Source organism: Drosophila eugracilis, unplaced genomic scaffold (assembly GCF_018153835.1).
Source record: "Drosophila eugracilis isolate 14026-0451.02 unplaced genomic scaffold, ASM1815383v1 contig_2154, whole genome shotgun sequence".
Lineage (NCBI taxonomy): Eukaryota > Metazoa > Arthropoda > Insecta > Diptera > Drosophilidae > Drosophila > Drosophila eugracilis.
Window position 1 is genome coordinate 13,412,983 of NW_024573038.1, and position 20,306 is coordinate 13,433,288.

The 20,306-nt window shown below is 37.7% G+C and overlaps 6 protein-coding genes across 8 annotated transcripts; 2 read left to right on the plus strand and 4 right to left on the minus strand.

The window, feature by feature from the left end:
* Nucleotides 1–33: 33 nt before the first annotated feature.
* On the minus strand, nt 34–7,453 carry LOC108118208. 2 transcript variants are annotated; one of them, XM_017230776.2, is made up of 5 exons: nt 6,494–7,453; nt 4,672–5,417; nt 4,385–4,603; nt 3,552–4,298; nt 34–3,491 (listed from the first exon to the last, which is right to left on the minus strand). In XM_017230776.2, the coding sequence occupies exons 1-5, from the start codon at nt 6,630–6,632 to the stop codon at nt 2,931–2,933; spliced, it is 2,412 nt and encodes an 803-aa protein (XP_017086265.1). In that variant the 5' UTR covers nt 6,633–7,453; the 3' UTR covers nt 34–2,930. The 2 variants fall into 2 exon arrangements, with proteins under 2 accessions (XP_017086265.1, XP_017086264.1); XM_017230775.2 differs by having other exon boundaries at nt 34–3,494.
* A 469-nt stretch (nt 7,454–7,922) lies between these two features.
* Nucleotides 7,923–11,968, plus strand: LOC108118229 (kelch-like protein diablo). 2 transcript variants are annotated; one of them, XM_017230812.2, is made up of 7 exons: nt 7,923–8,159; nt 9,062–9,167; nt 9,352–10,070; nt 10,187–10,878; nt 11,084–11,273; nt 11,341–11,528; nt 11,644–11,968. In XM_017230812.2, the coding sequence occupies exons 2-7, from the start codon at nt 9,119–9,121 to the stop codon at nt 11,666–11,668; spliced, it is 1,863 nt and encodes a 620-aa protein (XP_017086301.1). In that variant the 5' UTR covers nt 7,923–8,159; nt 9,062–9,118; the 3' UTR covers nt 11,669–11,968. The 2 variants fall into 2 exon arrangements, with proteins under 2 accessions (XP_017086301.1, XP_017086300.1); XM_017230811.2 differs by having other exon boundaries at nt 7,924–8,159; nt 11,341–11,968.
* Nucleotides 11,969–13,175: 1,207 nt separating this feature from the next.
* On the minus strand, nt 13,176–14,944 carry LOC108118231 (zinc finger protein 26-like). Its single transcript, XM_017230813.1, has 2 exons — nt 14,864–14,944; nt 13,176–14,801 (listed from the first exon to the last, which is right to left on the minus strand). Exon 2 carries the CDS (start codon nt 14,795–14,797, stop codon nt 13,328–13,330), a length of 1,470 nt encoding a protein of 489 aa, XP_017086302.1. The 5' UTR covers nt 14,798–14,801; nt 14,864–14,944; the 3' UTR covers nt 13,176–13,327.
* Nucleotides 14,945–15,422: 478 nt separating this feature from the next.
* Nucleotides 15,423–17,251, plus strand: LOC108118250 (CDAN1-interacting nuclease 1). The gene is made up of 3 exons (XM_017230839.2): nt 15,423–15,847; nt 15,919–16,404; nt 16,500–17,251. The coding sequence occupies exons 1-3, from the start codon at nt 15,582–15,584 to the stop codon at nt 16,747–16,749; spliced, it is 1,002 nt and encodes a 333-aa protein (XP_017086328.1). The 5' UTR covers nt 15,423–15,581; the 3' UTR covers nt 16,750–17,251.
* Nucleotides 17,252–18,436, minus strand: LOC108118251 (zinc finger protein 706-like). The gene is made up of 3 exons (XM_017230840.1): nt 18,245–18,436; nt 17,780–17,929; nt 17,252–17,624 (listed from the first exon to the last, which is right to left on the minus strand). Exons 2-3 carry the CDS (start codon nt 17,921–17,923, stop codon nt 17,535–17,537), a joined length of 234 nt encoding a protein of 77 aa, XP_017086329.1. The 5' UTR covers nt 17,924–17,929; nt 18,245–18,436; the 3' UTR covers nt 17,252–17,534.
* A 628-nt stretch (nt 18,437–19,064) lies between these two features.
* LOC108118181 (zinc finger protein 706-like) lies at nt 19,065–20,131 on the minus strand. Its single transcript, XM_017230740.2, has 3 exons — nt 19,947–20,131; nt 19,506–19,655; nt 19,065–19,346 (listed from the first exon to the last, which is right to left on the minus strand). The coding sequence occupies exons 2-3, from the start codon at nt 19,647–19,649 to the stop codon at nt 19,257–19,259; spliced, it is 234 nt and encodes a 77-aa protein (XP_017086229.1). The 5' UTR covers nt 19,650–19,655; nt 19,947–20,131; the 3' UTR covers nt 19,065–19,256.
* Nucleotides 20,132–20,306: the final 175 nt, after the last annotated feature.

Consider the following 20,306-nt stretch of genomic DNA (forward strand, 5'->3'; position numbering starts at 1 on the left):
AACTGCTACCCTAAAAGAAGAAAGAAAATCCAGTTTTTAAAACTTGGTACATCAATTTATTGCCGGAATTTTAGGGAAAAAATAGAAATATATATTGCCACAAATTAGTTACTTAATGATCTTTTTACGTTACAATTGTTCTTGATTGGAAAGTTAACTTTGTTTTTCGTTTTTGGTTGTTTTGGCATTAAATTCTACAAATTGTATTTTTGATATCGTATGCTTTTGAAGGCAGTTCTTACACTAGAATAGAATTACACTCAACTTAATAATTTGGATTGTTCAATTGTTCAGATCGAATTTCGTTTTGGTTCCATTATCTTTTCAGGAAATCTATTCTGGTGTAATCACGACCCAACATTTTTGTTTTGGACGTGTTTACAGATTTGTTTTTGGTTACAATGGTTAAAATGCATAGCAGATTTAGCTCGGAGCGAGTATTCGGATCACTCGGATCGTCGGGCGGTGATGACTTTCAGGTGTTGGCAAGATTTCAATATATCAAGTCTTCGCGCATCCAACGTTCACTTAAATTAACTTAATGTTGTTGGTTGTAGTTCCATGGGCCCTTCACTAAAGATATTTAATGCTATGTCTATGGTTCTGCACAAAAATGAAAGTAAACTAAAATTTTAAACAGTATTGCAGTTTATGAAAATGAGTCGCGGTTTGATTGGATTCAGTTTTACAATTAAAATGTTTCACTTTGATTTTGTGTGTGATTCTTTTTTTTTCAACAAAATTTAATAATATTTAATTCTCGATTTTCTTGTAGTTTTTCAAGCTGTTTAAACAATGTTCTTCTTGTTTTGTAATTTGATATTCATTGCTTGCTAGATAAGTTTGATGTTTGTTTGTTTGTTTGTTGATTGGCCCAGACAAATGTCCAAAGAAATTAAGTTGATTTTAAAAGGAAAGAAAGAAGGCAACGAATCAAAATAGATCCAAGTTATTACCAATTTAATTGGCCATTTGTCTAAGGCGGTTGGAAACGGATTTTGTACTGTTTCCATGAAATAAAAGTTTAAACTATAGGTTTTTGTTTAATAAAAAAGGAAATATAATCCAAATCCAAATTAAAAGAGAAATGTTTAAAACAAATTTGCAGCTCAATATGTAAACATATAAAGTAAAAATTAATATGGCTTTTCAAAAAGCTTTAAAAGTCAATGGTAAAAGATTTAAAGCAAATGCAAATTTTTTCTGATTTTTGGTTGTTATGACTAAAGAACTAGTTTCGAATTGTACACAAAAGACCGAGTTACAGGGAACTTACTTTTGATTTTCGGTTGCTGTTAAGTGATAGACTCTGAGATTACGACTTTGGAGACATTGCTGATCATTGCTTAGTCTAAAGATAAACGCTAATAGGCAACTGTTGCACACATTGGAGACTATGCTTGATGGAGAAAATTGGTCAACATGCTGTGTAGTAGACATGCTTACGAATTATAGGAAACTTGGCTGGTAGAAAACCTTAACGAACTCTACGCGTAGTTATCAAAAGACTTAACATTTCTTAAAAGGCTTCTCTTTTCTTTCCTTCCTGTCTTATGCACTAGTGTGGCTCACAAAAATATACTCCTCTTCTGGTTTTTCGTAAAATTACAAATCGCTCAAATTCTGTTTAACCTTTTTCTTCGTGTATATCATACAAATTTTTATCATGATTGAAGACATTTTTCAAGCCTTCAATTTTAAACTAATTTAAATTCGTTAAATGTTTTGTTTTACTCATATTTAGCTTCGCATTCCCAAGTTGTCAAAAAAATCACATTTGACCAAACATTTTGCTGCTGAGATATGCCTGATATTGACCCTGATTGTGGGAAAGTGGGTTTTTAATTTTGAACGGTTCGAGTTCGGGGCATTTTTTGATTGATTAAAATGGTGTTGTGATTCGCTTATAAAAGTTTTTGTAGTTTGCCAGCCGTTTGTTAAGATCACAATTGTGCTAAGAAATACTATATCACAATTTAATTATTTACATTGTTATTATTTGTATTCTTTCTTACACATCTCTCTCTCTATATTTCTCCTCTATCATTCTTAGGTGGGGGCGGGCAGTAAGTAATACGGCCCAGAAACTTTATTTTTTTATCATTTTATTCTCGCCCTTGTTGTTTTTATTTTCTTGGCAAAAAGTCAACGATGGACTTTGAAATTTGAGCACAACAATCTGCACTCGGGGCGTGTTAAAGCTACGCTTTAGTTAAGTTAGATTTAGTTTGTTGGTTTTCTCTAAAAATACGTTCAAACGGCGAGCACTCGGCTCGAAGTAGGCTTGGTTAACTTGGCTCACAATAAACACTTTTTAGCTTATACAGGCAGGATTCTAACATAATTATACTGCTCAATCTGTTCGTTATCATCTGTTGTTGGATCTTAAAGTCGAACAGCGATTGTAGTGTTTTTTTTACAAAATATTACTTTACATGTGCTGAGCGGAAGACTCTCGTTTTTGTTTCTTTTCTTTTCTTCTTCTTTTTTTTTGGTATGAAAATCTTGTTCGTTTTTCTTTTGTATTAAAAATGTCTTATACAATTGATCGCATTCAATTTTTGAGTTTGAGTGTGCTAGCAGTTCCCTAACGTAGAATATTTGTTGTGTGGAAAAGTTGAATCTCCAGTTTAGAGATCGGGAAACTTTACTCGTATACATAGTCTCCAAAGCCTAGGACTAGACATGATTAGTTGTCTAAATGTTGGTAGTTGTAGTGTTAGTTTTATAACAAATGAACTTGTTAAATGCAATTGGCATGCTTTCATATTCCTGCAAGTCTCCAAAGTTTTTGTTCCCCTTAGCGCGAGTTGATAAACTCCACAGAGTTTGCTTGTCATACTATTCGGTGTTCCCGGTAACTTGGTCTTTTGCTGGGAAATGCATCAATTGAGAATTTCGAAAGAAAGTTTTTGACTCGAAAGAAAAGTTTAGCAAAACACATTTGCTATGAAGTTCTTGGTAAAAGAGAAATTCGTCCACGAATTAAAATTTGGCGTAAAGTCAACGCCCAGCTGCTGCTGCTGTTGTTGTTGTTGTTGATTTTGCAACTGCTGCTGTGGTTGCTGCGATTGTGCTCGCTTCAGAATCCTCAAATTTGTGCCCGAAGCCATGCGCTGCAGCTTGTGCATATCCTGAGCATCGGGAGCTGATAATGTTGCTCCTCCTACGTCACTGCCTGCTCCAAAGTTAAGCGACACCGAAGCTGGTCGTGGTCGTTGTTGTTGCTGCTGCTGCTGCTGTGGTTGCTGCTCGTTCTTTGGTGACTTTTGAGCTGCTGCCGCTGCCGATAGCATGGCTATCAAATCCATGCCCGTTGTGGGCTGTTGTTGTCCCAGGATCTTGACTGGGTGCTGTGGATTAAACTGCTTATCACTCTGAGACTTGGTGCGCATACGCTGTTGCTGCTGTTGTTGCTGTTGCTTCTGCGCCTTAGCTGCCTTAAGTTGTTGCTGCTTCTCCTTGCGTATTAAATCAAAGGAGCTGACAATCTGCTGAAGAATGAGGGTTTGTTATATCTAAAAAATTTATAAAACTCTATTAGTTCTTACCTTATCATTACTTGCCGATTGCTGTGCATCGTTCTGACTTTGGCTATGGAAAAGCTGACGCTTTGAGGATATTGTGCCGCCTCCAACGGCTCCGTTTGACGATGCCACTGCTGTTACTGTTGTTAGTGGTGTTGTCTGATTGCTGCCCGCAGCTGCGTTTTGTTTATTGCGTTTCCCATTGCTATTGCAGATGTTCATCGAATTGATGGCAGCGGTGGCGGATGCGGGAGCTGCTAGTCCCACTCCCTGTCCAGCAGCAGGCACCTTGCCATTGAGATTATTCAGCTTGACACCATCCAAATCCCCCATGGACTTGTGTCTCTGGCGACGTGACTCATTTCGAACTCCTGCAGCGGCATCCTTCTTGCAATTCCCGTTAAAATTTGTCGGCGAGGCCGCTTTCGGCGATTGCTGGCCAGAGCATTTGCGGCGACGAGGTTCAATACCAGCCTTCCTATCATTCACCCATTTCTTCAAACGCTTAACAAACGGTATGATCATGAAGAAGGAGTTGGAGTTCTTGCCCAACTTGGCCTTCGATATGGCATCGTTCTTGTTCACCGGCAACGCATCGATGCGAAACCAATCGCAACACTTGATCTCGTTGCGGGTGCGGGGTGCGAACTGTGTATCCATCGGTATGTTTCGCACCACGTACAGCCGCGTGTACTGATAGTTGATGAAAGCCTCAATGTAGTCGTTGGCATCAATGGTGTCCGTGATATCAAACCCGGTCTCTTCATAAACCTGCAACAGCCAAGAAGTTCAGTTAAAGCATTATTAATCCTTACTATAATAAATAGTAATACGCAATCATTTTTTTCCCGACTTGCCTCTCTCGTGGCGCAATGAGCTGGATCCTCGTTCTCGTTGATCTTTCCCTTGGGAAATCCCCAGGAGTTGCGGGCGAAGTAAGACTGCACTAGCAAGCAATGATTATTATCCTCTGACACCAGAATAGCTCCATATGTGGGCACCGAGAGCTTATAGTTCTTCCAATCGTCCAGGATTTCATCAACGGTGCCAAAGTGTTTGTTCAGAAAGGGAATGTGCTAATAGGAAAACCATCAGTTAGATTTTATTTAAAAAAAAAAATAAAAAACAATAAATGAAAACTAACTTGGAACAATTGCATGGCAAATTGCTTGATGCCCACTGTTGGAAGCTTTCGCTGGACACACTTCGGGGTCTCACCATCCTCGCCAGTTTCGGGGGCACAAAAGAAATCCAAATAGAACCAGTGGGCCAACTCGATTTGGAAACACATTCGTATTAGATTATTTAGCTCCATGTCCGGTACATTGATTATAAACCGACTGGCCAGATCATCAAGTATATCGGACGGAATTTTCGATTTCTCTGGCAATTTAATGCTGGACGCCTTTGTGGTGTTTGTTCTTGGTGCTACTAATGTAGCAGATGCCGATTTTGCCAATGTTGAAGATGTGCCTGGAGCATCCTCCGAAGATGAGCTGCCGTAGGAGGAATTCGTTGATGTTGATGAGTGGGTCGATGATATGGATGAGTTGAGGCGTTGCTTCTGTGTGCCACATTGCTGTTGCTGTTGTTGTTGTTGTGCATATTGATGTTGCTGCGTCTGCTTCTTCCTCTCGATGGCAATGGGCGCTGTGGGCGTGACGGTTTTGGTGAAAACAGCTCCATTTTTAAGCAATTGGTTTAATACATCATTCTCGCTCTTAATATCGAGGTTTCGTCGTTGTGGTTGCTCTTGTTTTTGTTGCTCGAGCGGTTTGATATCGCTGCTGCTGCTGCTGTGGTTTTTGTTATTGCTATGGTTGTTATTGTTATTGTTGATATTTAGCACTGTTTGTAACATCAGCGAACCGAGCAGATCCAGCTTGTCGACTTGAAGTAAAAAAAAAGCAAACACAATTTTGAGATAAGCACACGAGACCAAGAAACTGATAGTGAAAAATAATAATCAAAACAACCTGAGATAATGGAACTACAAAAACAACTTAAAGATATCTAATTCTCGTATGATTTTTGGATTTCACTTTTTATGTGACCCTGAGTGGTGTCAAAGTCACTTAGGTAGTTTCAGCTGACTATAGACTTTTATTTATGGTAATAATGGATTAAAAAATTAGAACTTTATAGATTTTGTACACTATATTATTATATAATTTCTTATTTTAGAGTTTATCCTTAACACATTACACACTACGAATAAAGTTTAGTGGAGTATTTAATCTTTATATTTAGCTTCAGTAAATCTATTTTTTAAGTTTCATGTCTGTATCTTTGTCTACACTACTTTAAAGTTTGTCCTTAAAAGGTAAAACTAAATTGGTTTGATAAACAGCAACTGTAAGTACCTAAAAATAACCTTCTTCGACTATTGGTTGCCAAGCTGTCTAGGAATTTGAGGCAAATGCTATTGTAGCACCTTGAGGAACTGCTGAGTAATGGCAATCGCCTGGCCAATGATCTATCTGCGCTGCCAATTGCGCAACAACAAAACAGTGAGACAAAAGGCAGAAATACTACTATTACTATGCTATTGCTATTGCTATCGCTATCCGTTGTACTCCGTTCGCCTGGCCTCTAAAAAAAAAAACAATTGAAAACAGAAAAAAACACTCGGCGCAGCGCAGTTCAGCGACCTCCGTTGAAAAGTGTTGCAACATGCACATGGACACTCGGTTGTGTGGGTGTGACTATTTGTGCAATGTGTGCTACAGTCTTACCATTATAAAGTAAACTATTAGTTACATAGAAATATTCGATTTTATATAAGAAGGTTAGTTTCAGATAAGGTTTTTTATAAAATCTAAAGGTAGTTTTTTTGGTATCTTTAAGAAGTAAGCCCTATTATAAATACAAATAGCGCCTTGGAAAAGGTGTACTGTTTTAAGTTACTGATTATAAGATACATAACAGTATATACATAAAATAATATTAAGTAAGGCTTTACTCACAATCTATAACATCTTTTTCCGTGCTTTTGACGCGCCTGACTTTATAGCTGGCCGAGGAAGAGGCACGGGAGGAGTCAGCGATGGTGGCAGAGGCTGTGACGGCAGCGACGGCGTTATTGATCAGTGGTGCAATTTCCATAATATAATTCGATATATACGCTGTTTGTTTATGTAATTCACTTTATTGGTTTTCTTTATTTCGTGTTTGTCTTTTTCGCAAAATATTTTTGTTTGTTTGTTAAATCACATTCGCGTCTCTCGTTCTCTCTTTTCTTCGTCCTCTCTTTTTTGTCAGTACGCTGATGTATGCGTGCGAGAGTGTGTATGTGGGTGTACGACTATGTGTTTATGTTTGGGTTTTCGTGTGTGTGTGAGTAAGCGTTTTGTCACGTATTTTTACAACGGCGTTGTTTTTGTAGTAAATATGGCTGCCAAGTTTCGAAAATTTCTGCAATCGTTCGCTTTTGTCGCACAAATTTTAATTTCCAATGCAATTGCTGTACTTGTACTCTAAATAATATATCGATTGCATTACATACTAATGCTTTCGCTATTGTTCTCTCGCTTTTCGTTCTCTTTTCCTTAACTTTTTTTGCATTTGCGTTTGTTGTTTCTATTGCTATTTCTGTTGATTTTTTTGTTGCTTCGTCGTTTTTATTGTGGTTGTTGTTGTACCACTCCATCCACAAAATAATTGAGTGCGCTCCACTTTTGTGGGAAGGAGACGGAGAACTCTTTACACACACACAGTCTCACGTTTTTTTTCGTTTTCTTTTCTAGCCTTATTCACGTACTTTCCACTTTCCAATCTCGAATCAGTCGCAATTAACAATATATTTACACGTTGCACTTATATTTATTTACTATTTTGCACTATATTATGGGCTTTTCAACTTCTTGAAAATTGCCTTCCTCGTCGCGTCGCGTATAGAAATTGTGTGGCCACCATTGGAATAATACTATCTGGTTATTTCGGAAAATACCAAAATATACTGTAGTATTTTTTAAATATACTCTTTAGTTAACAAGAAACCAGGGAGCCTAAATACAGTGGTCTCTAAAGAAGTCAACATACTTATGTATAAAACTTTAAAAAAATTTCTTCGTCAAACTATTTAAAAATGTGATTAATTAATTATTACAATTACAATTAATCTAAAATATTTTCATTAAATATATTTTCTATGTTATATTTCTTAAATCAAACACTTCAGATTATTTACATAGTTGGTACAATAAAATTTGAAATAACCTTAGATATGCAACACAATTTGAATGTATTTGTAAAAATTTTGCATTTATATTAAAATAAACATATAAAACAAATATTCATATTCGACAATTAAGAAGCGTGGCTAGATGTAACGATTTTAAGAATACCGTATTTGCTGTTAACTAACATATTTTCAGTATATCTTCTCATAAATCCGCTATATGTTTTGACGGTACAGAGATGGTCACGCTGAATACCTTCGTACCGTACCAATCGTGTGTTTCGACTTTTCCAGGCCCAAAAAAAACGATTTTTCCCTGCTGAAAAGTGCACTTTGCGCAAGGAAAATCTTCGATGTGGTTGTTTTAAACCAGCAAGATTGCATTTTCGAAATTTTCCGCCTGCAGCTGGCCCTGGACGTGCTTTGTATCCGTGGAGAACAGAGACGCAAAGGTTGGGACACCTACATACATGTACATCAACATCTAAACCAACATCGACCGCGTGTGTGTGTGTGTGTGTGATGTAAGGTGGACCAGGTTGCTTACAAAATAAAAGTGGCCCAAGTAGGTGGTGTCAAATCTAAACAGAATAGAAAAAAAAGTTGTAATACACTAATTAATTGTAATAATTCTGTATTATATTGTATAAAACTGGAGATTTAAAGCACATAAAGTTCTTAGCTTGCTAAGTATTTATACTTTTCAAATTGTAAATGTAAATTCGGAATGAGTTTACCTTTACTAAGTCAAATATCCAGTTTGATAACTTCAAAATATTTCTGAATACCGGGTGGTCCACCTTAGTATCCATGGATCCAAGATTGTGCATCTGTGTGCGTGTTACATAGCCTGTCTGTGTGTGGGCGGTGCAAAAGTTGGTGGAGGAAAAGGGAAATAAATCAGAATCACCTCCTTCAGTAACGAAAAAGTGGATTTTATATATGCTGAAATCAACAAAAGGCAGAATTAGTGATGATTTGTGAACATTTTAATTGACAAACAGAAACAAAGTTCCCAAAAAAGTAGGTTTCGTTCCATAACAACGCGTGGTACAAAAGTTCCTTGAAGAAAGATAAATCCAATTGGAATTGCCTCATTTTTAAATTACTTAATTAAACCAATGCTCATATCTATAAGCTTTGACAAATATGTATATGTAGCACCTTGGGGTTAAAGTAATCTAATCAATCAGAACTTAATTTTTATAGTTCTTCCAAACGGAATTGTGATCCATTATTAAATATTTTCGACTCCGTCTACGATTCACTGTCTTTGTGGTATAATTATTTATGTTATAAGTTTTAACCTATCACTAAAAGTGAACTAATGGTTTTACTTCCTTCTGACGAACAGATAGACGCCGTGTGGGGTTGGGTTGCTTCCGGCCCGCTGCGCTTAGCAGCGAACAGAATGGGCGACTTGCCGGGCTCGGGCTCCACCGCTCAACCACGGGATGCTGGTAAGTATTATTATAGTATTTTTTCCACTGTTTGCACATCTAAATATTTGAAGTAAAAATCGTTGGGTTTTTATATTCTTTTTACATTTTCTCGTATTTTTAAATTTTATACAAATTATCACTTCTAGCCCTTAAATATATTTCAAAAATAATAAAATTTCGTTTTAATTTTTTCTTCTAATAGCTGTCACCGGAACAGGTGGTAACTCCACGGCTGGTGGCGGCTCCTCCGTTGGATCAACGGCAGTGGACCGACCTCCGTCGCCCGCCCGACTCTCTCACACGTCCGAGAAACATCCGAAGGTCACGCTTACGGAACTCAATATGCTGCGACGGCATCGGGAGCTCTGCGATGTGGTCCTGAATGTGGGCGGACGTAAGATCTTTGCCCACCGGGTCATTCTATCCGCCTGCAGCTCCTATTTCTGTGCCATGTTTACCGGTGAACTGGAGGAATCGCGCCAGACAGAGGTCACCATACGCGACATCGACGAGAACGCCATGGAGCTGCTCATTGATTTTTGCTATACCGCCCACATTATCGTTGAGGAGTCCAATGTCCAGACACTCCTTCCCGCCGCCTGTCTACTGCAACTTGTTGAGATACAGGACATCTGCTGTGAGTTCCTTAAGCGGCAATTGGACCCCACTAACTGCTTGGGTATCAGAGCCTTCGCTGACACACACTCCTGCCGGGAACTGCTTAGGATCGCCGACAAGTTTACGCAACATAACTTCCAGGAGGTAATGGAGAGCGAGGAGTTTTTGCTGCTGCCTGTCGGCCAGCTGGTGGATATAATTTGCAGTGACGAGCTGAACGTGCGCTCCGAGGAGCAGGTCTTCAACGCGGTCATGTCCTGGCTCAAATACAATGTCGCCGAGCGCAGACAGCACCTGGCGCAGGTGAGCTACTCTTGAATCGTAGTCCCAAACATTTAATTTGCTTACAAAATATTTATTTTTTATTTAGTTTAGTTAAGTATCTAACAAGTAAATAAAACACTAATGCTTTCTTTTAGGTTCTCCAACACGTCCGTCTGCCTCTACTCTCTCCCAAGTTCCTGGTTGGCACAGTGGGCTCTGATCTCCTAGTGCGCAGCGACGAGGCCTGCCGAGATCTAGTGGACGAGGCTAAGAACTATCTGTTGCTCCCACAGGAGCGACCCCTAATGCAGGGTCCGCGCACAAGGCCTCGCAAACCGACTCGACGAGGTGAAGTACTTTTCGCAGTGGGCGGTTGGTGTTCTGGCGATGCAATTGCCTCCGTAGAGCGTTTTGATCCACAGACTAACGACTGGAAAATGGTTGCCCCAATGAGCAAACGCCGCTGTGGAGTTGGCGTGGCCGTATTGAATGATCTGCTATATGCTGTGGGCGGTCACGATGGACAGAGCTATTTAAATAGCATCGAGCGTTATGATCCGCAAACGAATCAATGGTCGTGCGACGTGGCGCCCACCACTTCATGCCGTACAAGCGTTGGTGTGGCTGTCCTTGACGGATTCCTTTATGCGGTGGGTGGACAAGATGGCGTTCAGTGTTTGAATCACGTTGAGCGCTATGATCCCAAGGAAAACAAGTGGTCCAAGGTGGCCCCGATGACCACACGACGGCTGGGTGTGGCGGTAGCTGTCCTTGGAGGATTCCTCTATGCGATTGGTGGCTCCGATGGACAGTGCCCGTTGAACACTGTGGAGCGATATGATCCCAGGTAAATAAAAAAAATATATCTTCGTAATTTTTTCAAAATAAATATGAGCTATTTTAGCAGCAAGACCCTTTGAATGTAAAAATACATTTTCCAAAAATAGTACTAGTTGCCCCAGATTATTGTAAAGGGCTAACTTCATGTTGTTTCACCAAAACCTGTTTCTTGAATTGATTTAAAATTTATTATTTTATTTTATAATTTATAGACATAACAAATGGGTGGCCGTCAGCCCGATGTCGACGCGACGCAAGCATCTGGGCTGTGCCGTTTTTAACAACTACATTTACGCCGTCGGCGGGCGGGACGATTGCATGGAACTCTCGTCCGCCGAGCGCTACAATCCACTGACCAACACCTGGAGCCCCATCGTGGCCATGACCTCGCGTCGAAGTGGGGTGAGTTTATTTTTACACCCCCTTTGCATTACTGAATGATATTTAAATAAATGAAATGTGGTTTTAGGTTGGCCTGGCTGTGGTAAATGGACAGCTGTATGCGGTGGGAGGCTTTGATGGCTCCGCCTATTTAAAAACCATCGAGGTCTACGACCCAGAGACGAACCAATGGCGTTTATGCGGTTGCATGAACTACCGCCGACTGGGCGGCGGTGTGGGCGTGATGCGTGCCCCTCAGACTGAGAACTATATGTGGTGCGAAAATAGTTTTAAGCAACAAAATCCATGAAACTATTCCTATCCCTTGCATTGCTGATGAAATGTTTGCTTGTTTCTTTTTCCCCACATCAAAACATGCTAACCGATTCAGGATACGGAAAGATTCTGTTGTCTGATGGGAGCAGCAGCCGACGACGTTGCCCTCGCAAACGTTGCCGCCGCCGCATTTCTACTAACAATATCCGCAATCGAAGCCAAATCTAATCGACTAAACACACCTTTCCTCCACCCCATTGTCTAGCAGTATAATCGCATTGTATTAATTGTTAATTGTTTATTTGGTAGAGCCTAAAGCGAGTGTTTGTTAGACTTTCCCAGACTAGTATTAGAGTTAGCATTGCCCTTTCTTTTCCACGAAACACCTGCAATCACTCATCCCCATCACTTTGTACGTAAATATATATGATTCTATTGTATTTTAAGCAAGTATATTTTATAAAAACCTAATATCTTAATGTTGCTGGTGGAATTTCATGGAAATCGCTAGCTCATAACCATGCCTTCTTTCAAAAAAAAAAAACAAAACAGAAACGGAATCAAATATTAAACTAGAAACGAATTCGATTAGTTGTAACTCTTTAAACTATGAGCTCGAAAGTCAAGTAACAAATTGGTATTAACATAATCTAGCCTTAAGAAAAGAATTCAAGAAAGTTTGTCCGAAATAAGACATCACAATGGTGCAATATTTCGATCGACCAACTTAAAGCTGTATTAGTTTTTAGTCCAAATTCACTTCAAATCAATCATTGCAAAACGTCTTCAATTATCATATAAAAAATATCAACTGAACTTAATAATTCAAAAGTTTATAACGAATGAATGTTCAGCTTGCCAAGCTAAAAAAAAACCATGAAGATGAATACAATGAAAAAAGTTAGACCTATCCCAAATAAGAAAAAAAGAAATAGTAAAATTAACAATTACCATTACACAGCCGTAAGATCAACTTTAAGCTCGTAAATTTTAATATTGTTACTCCTAGATCGTAAGCCAGTGAAAACTTTCAGCTGGAAATAGGTCACGTTTTAAATATAATTATTGTTAAACAAAGTTTGACCATCGAGCTGAGAAACCAACTCGAAATAGATAAGAGAGCCAAAACCAAACGAGTCTCTCGATAACAATTTATTTGTTTGTTGCCTTTTTACACCAACACCTATTAAACAATTATTTATTTTCAAAATTATTATTTATTATACACTTTTGAATCTCATTTAGTTTATTTCTAATGTCATTATTTTACACTGTTGTTGAATCGAGCAAATGGGAATGAACTTTGCTTCCAAATGATAAATAAGAATAGCATTTACAAAACAAAAACCAAGCTTATTTATATTATAGGTTTAAGTTAATGGCGAACACACATACAAATATTCGCATACGACACTCTATACACAATAACAATAACAATTTATAGTTATTTTGTGTCGAAACGTGCTTAAATAATAGAAAGTGTTAACCTTAAAATGTATCGTAAACCCGTGCTAAGTGTAAGGATATATGATAATAAAATAGATCGAAATTAAGATACAAATGAGTTTTATATATATTTAAAAAAAATAGTCGAGCTCCCGACTATTTTTTTGTTATCTAAATCTCTGCATTTTTACGGACAGACGAATATGGCTAAATGATTAAACTCTATGCTAATCAAGAGTTTAGATTCCAAATAAATAAATAAATGAGTTTCCCTTAAGAATTGTTTTTAACAAAATCATCGTTTAACAAAAATCATTGTATAATCTTGTTGAGTGTTTTCTTTATTGTAATTATTAATTGTGGGTTCGGAGGTGTACCTTAAGACTATTAGACTGCGTGAAACCCTTTGAGCAGAAGGAACACTTGTACGGTCTTTCTCCTGTGTGTGTACGTACGTGTATCTGCAAGGATGAAGTTGTTGAAAAAGCCTTCGAACAGTGGTTACACTTAAACGGTAGTTCTCCTGTGTGTGTTCTTGTGTGTACGTTAAGACTTGTAGTTTGCGTGAAACTCTTTTTGCAGAAGGAGCATTTGTATGGTTTTTCTCCAGTGTGTGTTCGTATGTGTACCTGCACGGATGAAGCTGTTGCAAATGCCTTTGGGCAGTGGGTACACTTAAATGATTTTTCTCCTGTGTGTGTTCGCAAGTGTACATTCAGGCTTACACACTGCGTAAAACTTTTTGAGCAGATAGAACATTTAAACGGTCTTTCTCCCGTGTGTGAACGAGTGTGTACCTGCAGGGTTGACTTTGATGTAAATGACTTGGAGCAATGGGAACACTTAAATGGCCGTTGTTCTTTGTGAGTTTGTTTCTGTAACTTAAGATCCCTAACCTGCGTATGCAGTCTTTTCTCATTATGCTCACGCAGGTGTATCTTCAGAGTTAAGTTTCTTGTAAAAGTCTCTGAACAGTAAGTACACTTAAGCAGTCTTTCTCGTGTGAGGTTTCTCAAATCATACCCAAGATTATTGTTCGGTACATAATTAGTTACATCTTGAAGTTTTTCTTCGTGGATTTCTGAGTGTTTTTGAAGAGTTGCATCATTGACAAAACTTTTTGCACAGACCGAACATTTAAACAGATCGGGGCTTGTGTGAGTTTTTAAGTGTCGAACAAGGCCTGCATTTTTTGAAAAAATCTTTGAGCAGTGGCAACACTTGAATTTTTTTCGTTTATCTTTTGATTTTGATGGTAATGTCTTTGGGCAATAGGAAATTTTATTAGAAAGTTTGACATTATCATTGGTGTTAATAACTTCCCCTCCCAATCCATTTTCCAAGTTATTATCTAAATGAACTTGACACTCGAACTCCTCAGTCTTGCACTCCGAAAAGGGATAGTCTTCTTCCATTATGTCTTCTGTAAGTGGTTCGTTTTTCACTTGGCATTGGTCTCCAAATTGTTCGTCCCACCCTTGCAAAAGGTGAAGGTTTACTTCTTCCTTAATATGGCCAACAACTTTATAAGGTCCCCTATCAAATTCAGATCCGGTTAACATCTGCCCCTGGGGGTCCTTGCCAGTCCTTAACTGACTGAAGAGCAGGGTGCTTCTCTCGTAAATATGTTTTATCTCGAACGCGTCTTCAGCATCCTTCAGGCAGCATATGCAAATGGAATCTGGATATAGATCTCCTTCTTTAAGTTTAAATCCAGTGCACTCAGAAATCATTATCGCAATGGAAACTCCTACGGAACTCATTCCTTCAAAAATATTGATATTGCCGCAGCTTGCCAAGCAAACACGGCAAACTGGCTCCATTGCTCTGGATTTAATTCAATAAAAATTATGTATGTATATCAAACATAATTGAGTTTATTTTCTTACAGTTGTAATTGTCAAATATTAGGCTAGACTGAGTTCTAAAATAGATGTTTGTTTACTTTATTCTATAAAATGTTATTAAAGATGTGCAAAGCAAAGGATACTATCGGTATCGGTGACGAGTTCACAGTTCCGGAATATTTTTTTGACGAAAAGAATTTGTAAAAATAAAAATTTTTAAGGCTACGTTTTTTATTATTCACGAACATCTTCGTTTTAAATTTAATATATAAAATTATTTAATTAACCAATTAACATAATGGTTTTAAGTTTTAACTAAAGAGTTGATATCCAATTTAAGTTCTTATATTTTGTATTTAATGTTGAAATGTTTCCTTAATTTTATCTCTGAAGTACTAAATATATAAAATTTAAAGTATACATTCAAAAGTACAATCAATTTAAATTTGAAAAAAGACCGGCACAATAAATATCAAATGGAATGACAATCGATAGTTGCCCAGCTTTGGTGCGTACACTATGTTATTTTTTCGATTTGGAATGCGTTGCTAGCGACAGTTTCATTCAAGGACTTTATGTGTATCAAATCGTTAAATTGGAATGTAAAGTACTTCTTCTGTAGATTTCAACATCTTGCCGATTTTGAAACAGAGCCATCTGTCATTTCAAATCTATCGATAACTTAAGAATACTCCCGATTAACACTTGCCGCTCAGCTGTTTATCCTGGCGCTCTTTCCCATTTATATAGGTCTTAAAAAATGTCCCAAGTCCCTAATTTAGCCTTGACCGGCGCTAGTGTGCAGCTAAAACGGAAGATCTTGAGCGCAGGGGAATATAACCGGATCTGCCAGTTTATAAACGGCTACCACGGATTGGCTATCGACTGTGAATTCGAGTTGAGAACGCGCTTCTTCCCGGACGTGGAGCCTATGGCCTTATCTTGCATCCTGCAATCGGAGCTGTTCATCAAGTCCCGGGGTAATCACTGGAAGCAGGACCAGCGTGGCAAGAAGCTTCTCAAAATGTAAGATGCTGTTTGGTATTGAGTACATCATACATAAGTTTACTTTAATACAAATAATTTCTTACCAATAGCTACGAGGACCAGAAAAACCTTTACGACAACGCCCTGCTAATCCGTATGGCCTGCGTTGAATGCCTAAATCCAGTAGCTCTCTGCAGAATGCTGTTGCAGGAAAAGTACAAACTGCGCCACCGTTCGCACATCTCACGTTATCTAAAACATCCGCATCTTATCGACGATTCCCGGTTGGCGGCAAATGTTCAGCAGTGTATGATCAGCGACAATCAAGAGGGTTCCATTACTGATCTACGGCGACGGATAATTGGCGAAGAATATGAACTAAAGCTCAAAACGCTGGCCAAAGAGGCGGGGATCCATTTCTACGACGAGCAGGATTTGAGGCGAATGGGTTATGATAAGACGCCGGACATCAAAATGATCCTGCCATTCCTTTTTAAGGGTTCAGTGATCAACTGGATCGAGAGCAAGGCCAATTTCGGGGACACCAAGGGACACAAGTTCAACATCCAACAGCAGCTTCATAGCTACTGCAATCGGTAAGTATTTTTATCTTCGGATTTGTCTATACAATATTTAAGCGTCTGTTACAATATAAATATATAATCAAAATATTTTTGTATGATATTGTTAGGTTTGGGCCTGGTATTATAATCTATTGGTTTGGCTACCACGAAGACACGATTCTGCTGCCGGACAATAATATTGGAATTACTGTACTCGCTGATTTTCCCCGAAAAGAAGATTTGGTTTTCATGCAGCTCGCGCAAGAAGAGTGTCCATCTGAAACTCCAGGCATAGAAGAAACCAGTTCTGTTAGTAAACTTTTAGAAGAATCTAAAGAAGTACAAAGTCCAGCCAAAGAATTAATCAAACCATTATGAAAGTTTATATGTTTCAGAGAAATAGAAAGCACAGGTAATGTCATTTCGTATGTTATAATTTTTTTTTTTTACCAACTGGACGATATGTGTTTGTCTGATCAATGATAATTAGAATACATTTACGAATATAGCCCGAAAGCAATCAAATTATAATTTAGACCACTATATTATTATATCACTACGTATCTAAGGACAGTAATGCTTTGCATTTAAACTCTAGCGATAAGACAATGCTGATGCAGCAAAACCATTTCTCTTTTAGATTTAACAATATTTCTCATTTTATTGTATTTAAAAATTCCGTTTTACATGATTTATCCAAATGTTTATAGTACAAAAAGGTTTACTTTACTTACATTTTTGGCATAAATCGCATATAAAACTTGTAATAAATATTGTAATAATCGTTATATTCATAAACAAACTTAAAAACGGATCACTAGTAATTATCGTGACTCAAATTTCTTGTCTTTCCGCGCTAATAAAAATCAAAACAAACGTATTATTTTTACTTTGTGGTAGGTGGCATTGTATTGTACCCATTAAGTCATGTGTTATTTTCAATGTATTAACAAAAAGTCAGCAGTGTTTATAAAAATTCAGCTGGGCCCTTTGCGATGGAAACTATCTTTTAACTTGCATCATCCCTCTAGGCTTCACCCTAATAGTGGCTTTGTTATTCGGGCCGATATAAAGTTATTGTTGAAAAGATTTCGTACTGGTAGGCATTTCGTCGATCTCGTTAAGCTTGATATATGTATATATTCACACAGAAAAATCGGACATCAGACTTCCTTTAGCTCCTCGGGCATGTCGTTCTTGGGATGCTTGTTCTCAAAATGCTGCTTGTAAGTCTTGGGATCAGGCATTTGCGACTGAAATGAAGAAAACACTCTATTAGATTTTCAATAAAAAAAAATAAATACATTTGGGTAATACTATTATTACTTCAATATTAAATTCTAGATAAAATAGTATTGCATTTTATAAAGTTGGAAATATATTCCGTGTTCTACTGTAAATCGCTCACCTTGCAGACGGCGCACACATAGACAAGTGCCTTCTGAGCCGCCTTTTTCTGATCGTTGGCACTGTGGCCCTGCTGCTTCTTCAGTTTCGCCTGTTTCTCGGAGGCCTTCGCCTGCGACTGGATCTTCTGGTGTCCGCGTGCCATTTCTTTCTGTAAAAAGTGCAATTAAATATTTATTACAAGTGTTTAGCTAAAATGTCATCAATCATCATAAACGGGATTTGAAACAAAAACGGTAGAGGCGCAGTTACTTTCACTTTTTCTTCCACCCACTTATCTATGCACACAAGACTTGGAAGATTATATGAACAGGAAATGATTTCCCTCATCTCTATATTTCCATCGATAAGATATTATTTATACTTAAGACAAACCTGACACGGCACTGTGCTCCAACAACAACAAATTACCCTTGTGATAGAAAATGTGAATTTGGGACCACGTTCTGCATTCATATTAACTTACCTAATTAACCTGATTATATTTGATCGTCTTTACTAAGTACTGGTGATGTAGCCTTTGGAGTATGTCAAATTCGTTGCGAAGAATCTGTGCTGAATTGGTACCCGAAATTATTGACAATTTTCTTTGGAATTTTATTAATTTGTTGAGGTTTGTTTCGCAGCCTGGTAGAATGAGACCAGATGGAATATGGAAAGTAATCCCAAATGCACCGCAAAACTATTGATGCCATGGGGATGTAGATATTTCATTCACTTTATTTAGGACTCAAACCATTTTCGTTAATGTTATCAAATCAGAATGTATTTTTTGTTAGGTAAAAAATTCAAAAAAGTATATCCTAGAAGCTATTCAAAATGTAAATACGTTATTTTAGGTTTTGATAAATATTACAATCCATAGTAATAACATATTATATTAAGTAGTTTACATTATAAAATTAATATAAAAGATATTTTGATTTGGTTTCTTAAGTTAGGAATAATGCCACAAAAAAACTATTTTACTTTACTATATTTATTTATTTTTTATTTATAAATTGTCATTTACATTTACACAAGTTTTTATAGTACAAAAAGATTGGTTTTCCTTCGTGTTTGACATAATTCGTATAAAATTCTTCGTTGTAAAACAAATATAAAACTTAGCACAGAGTATTAATTCTAGCTAAAATATCTTTCTGATTTTTAAGGATAAATAGCATAAAGAAAACATTCCTTTTTATCTTGCTAAGTGTTAGTTCCTGTGTATTGCGGTTGCCATTCATTAAAAAATTGCATTCTGTGTTAATTTAAATGTAAAAACTAATCCAAAAAGCCGGGCATTGTGTATACAAAAAATTGGCAAATATATTTATTATTACTATTATCCATCCTCTTGGCTTCGGCTTGATTGTTGGATTCTCCTTCGGGCTGATGTAAAGTTATTGTTGCAAAGGTTTCGTACTGGTAGGCAACTCGTCCATCTCGTTAAACTACATATATATATTTATATATGCGCACGGCCGAATCGGCCATCAGACTTCCTTCAGCTCCTCGGGCATGTCGTTCTTGGGATGCTTGTTCTCGAAATGCTGCTTGTAAGTCTTGGGATCGGGCATTTGAGACTGAAATGGAGGAGATATTCGATTACATTTCAGTTAAAAATTATTATCTACAAAGAGCGATAGGTGCAAAGTCGTAACAAATCGTATTAATGAATGCAAGCAATAATTTAGTCACTTTGTTTTGTTGGTTTTGCAAAATATTCACTGTATCTAGATTACCTTGCAAACGGCGCACACATAGACGAGTGCCTTCTGAGCCGCCTTTTTCTGGTCGTTGGCACTGTGTCCCTGCTGCTTCTTGAGTTTCGCCTGTTTTTCAGAGGCCTTCGCCTGCGATTGGATCTTCTGGTGTCCGCGTGCCATTTCTTTCTGTATGTGCAATAAAAACGTTAATACAAGTGTTTAGCTAAAATGTCATCAATCATCATAAACGGGATTTGCAACAAAGACGGCAGAAGCGCAGTTACTTTCACTTTCTCTCCCACCCACCTATGTACACCTGACTTGCTAATGATGTGACCAGGAAGTGATTTTCCCGATGTTATATTGTTTATATTTAAGACAAACCTGACACGACACTGTACTGCAACAACAACAAATCACCCCCGCAAAAAAGAAAATGTGGATTTGCGAACACGTTCTGCACGCATCTTAACTTACCTAATTAACCCGATTAATTTGGATAGCCTGTACTAAATGCAGGTACTTCAGCCTTTGGAATTAAGTTAAATTCGTTGAAAGGAATCTGTTTCGAATTGGTACCCGAAATTATTGACAATTTTACTCTGAATTTTATTAGTTTGTTGAGTTTTGTTTCGCTGCTATGGTTGAATGGGACCAGATTTCCAGAACAGCTGAAATGTTCAGCGAAATTAATGGGGTTGGGGTCTTTGATAGACACTTACTTTGACTCAAACCACCTTTTAGATGTTTTTTAACGTAATCAAAAATGCCGTTATAGCAATACTGAATATCCTTACGTTACGAAACTTTTATAATTCAGGCGTTCTAGGAAATCTG

Bases quoted from the DNA above. Each gene is read 5' to 3' on its own strand.
- LOC108118208 (XM_017230775.2), bottom strand. From the start codon at position 6,632: ATGGAAATTGCACCACTGATCAATAACGCCGTCGCTGCCGTCACAGCC. The intron at 5,418-6,493 runs GTGAGTAAAGCC...TTTTACTTCAAG, and splicing joins GGAAAAAGATGTTATAGATT to TCGACAAGCTGGATCTGCTC. The intron at 3,495-3,551 runs GTAAGAACTAAT...CTCATTCTTCAG, and splicing joins AATCGGCAAGTAATGATAAG to CAGATTGTCAGCTCCTTTGA.
- LOC108118229 (XM_017230811.2), top strand. From the start codon at position 9,119: ATGGGCGACTTGCCGGGCTCGGGCTCCACCGCTCAACCACGGGATGCT. The intron at 10,071-10,186 runs GTGAGCTACTCT...GCTTTCTTTTAG, and splicing joins GCAGACAGCACCTGGCGCAG to GTTCTCCAACACGTCCGTCT. The intron at 10,879-11,083 runs GTAAATAAAAAA...TATAATTTATAG, and splicing joins GTGGAGCGATATGATCCCAG to ACATAACAAATGGGTGGCCG.
- LOC108118231 (XM_017230813.1), bottom strand. From the start codon at position 14,797: ATGGAGCCAGTTTGCCGTGTTTGCTTGGCAAGCTGCGGCAATATCAAT.
- LOC108118250 (XM_017230839.2), top strand. From the start codon at position 15,582: ATGTCCCAAGTCCCTAATTTAGCCTTGACCGGCGCTAGTGTGCAGCTA. The intron at 15,848-15,918 runs GTAAGATGCTGT...TCTTACCAATAG, and splicing joins GGCAAGAAGCTTCTCAAAAT to CTACGAGGACCAGAAAAACC. The intron at 16,405-16,499 runs GTAAGTATTTTT...TGATATTGTTAG, and splicing joins CTTCATAGCTACTGCAATCG to GTTTGGGCCTGGTATTATAA.
- LOC108118251 (XM_017230840.1), bottom strand. From the start codon at position 17,923: ATGGCACGCGGACACCAGAAGATCCAGTCGCAGGCGAAGGCCTCCGAG. The intron at 17,625-17,779 runs GTGAGCGATTTA...TCTTCATTTCAG, and splicing joins ATGTGTGCGCCGTCTGCAAG to TCGCAAATGCCTGATCCCAA.
- LOC108118181 (XM_017230740.2), bottom strand. From the start codon at position 19,649: ATGGCACGCGGACACCAGAAGATCCAATCGCAGGCGAAGGCCTCTGAA. The intron at 19,347-19,505 runs GTAATCTAGATA...CCTCCATTTCAG, and splicing joins ATGTGTGCGCCGTTTGCAAG to TCTCAAATGCCCGATCCCAA.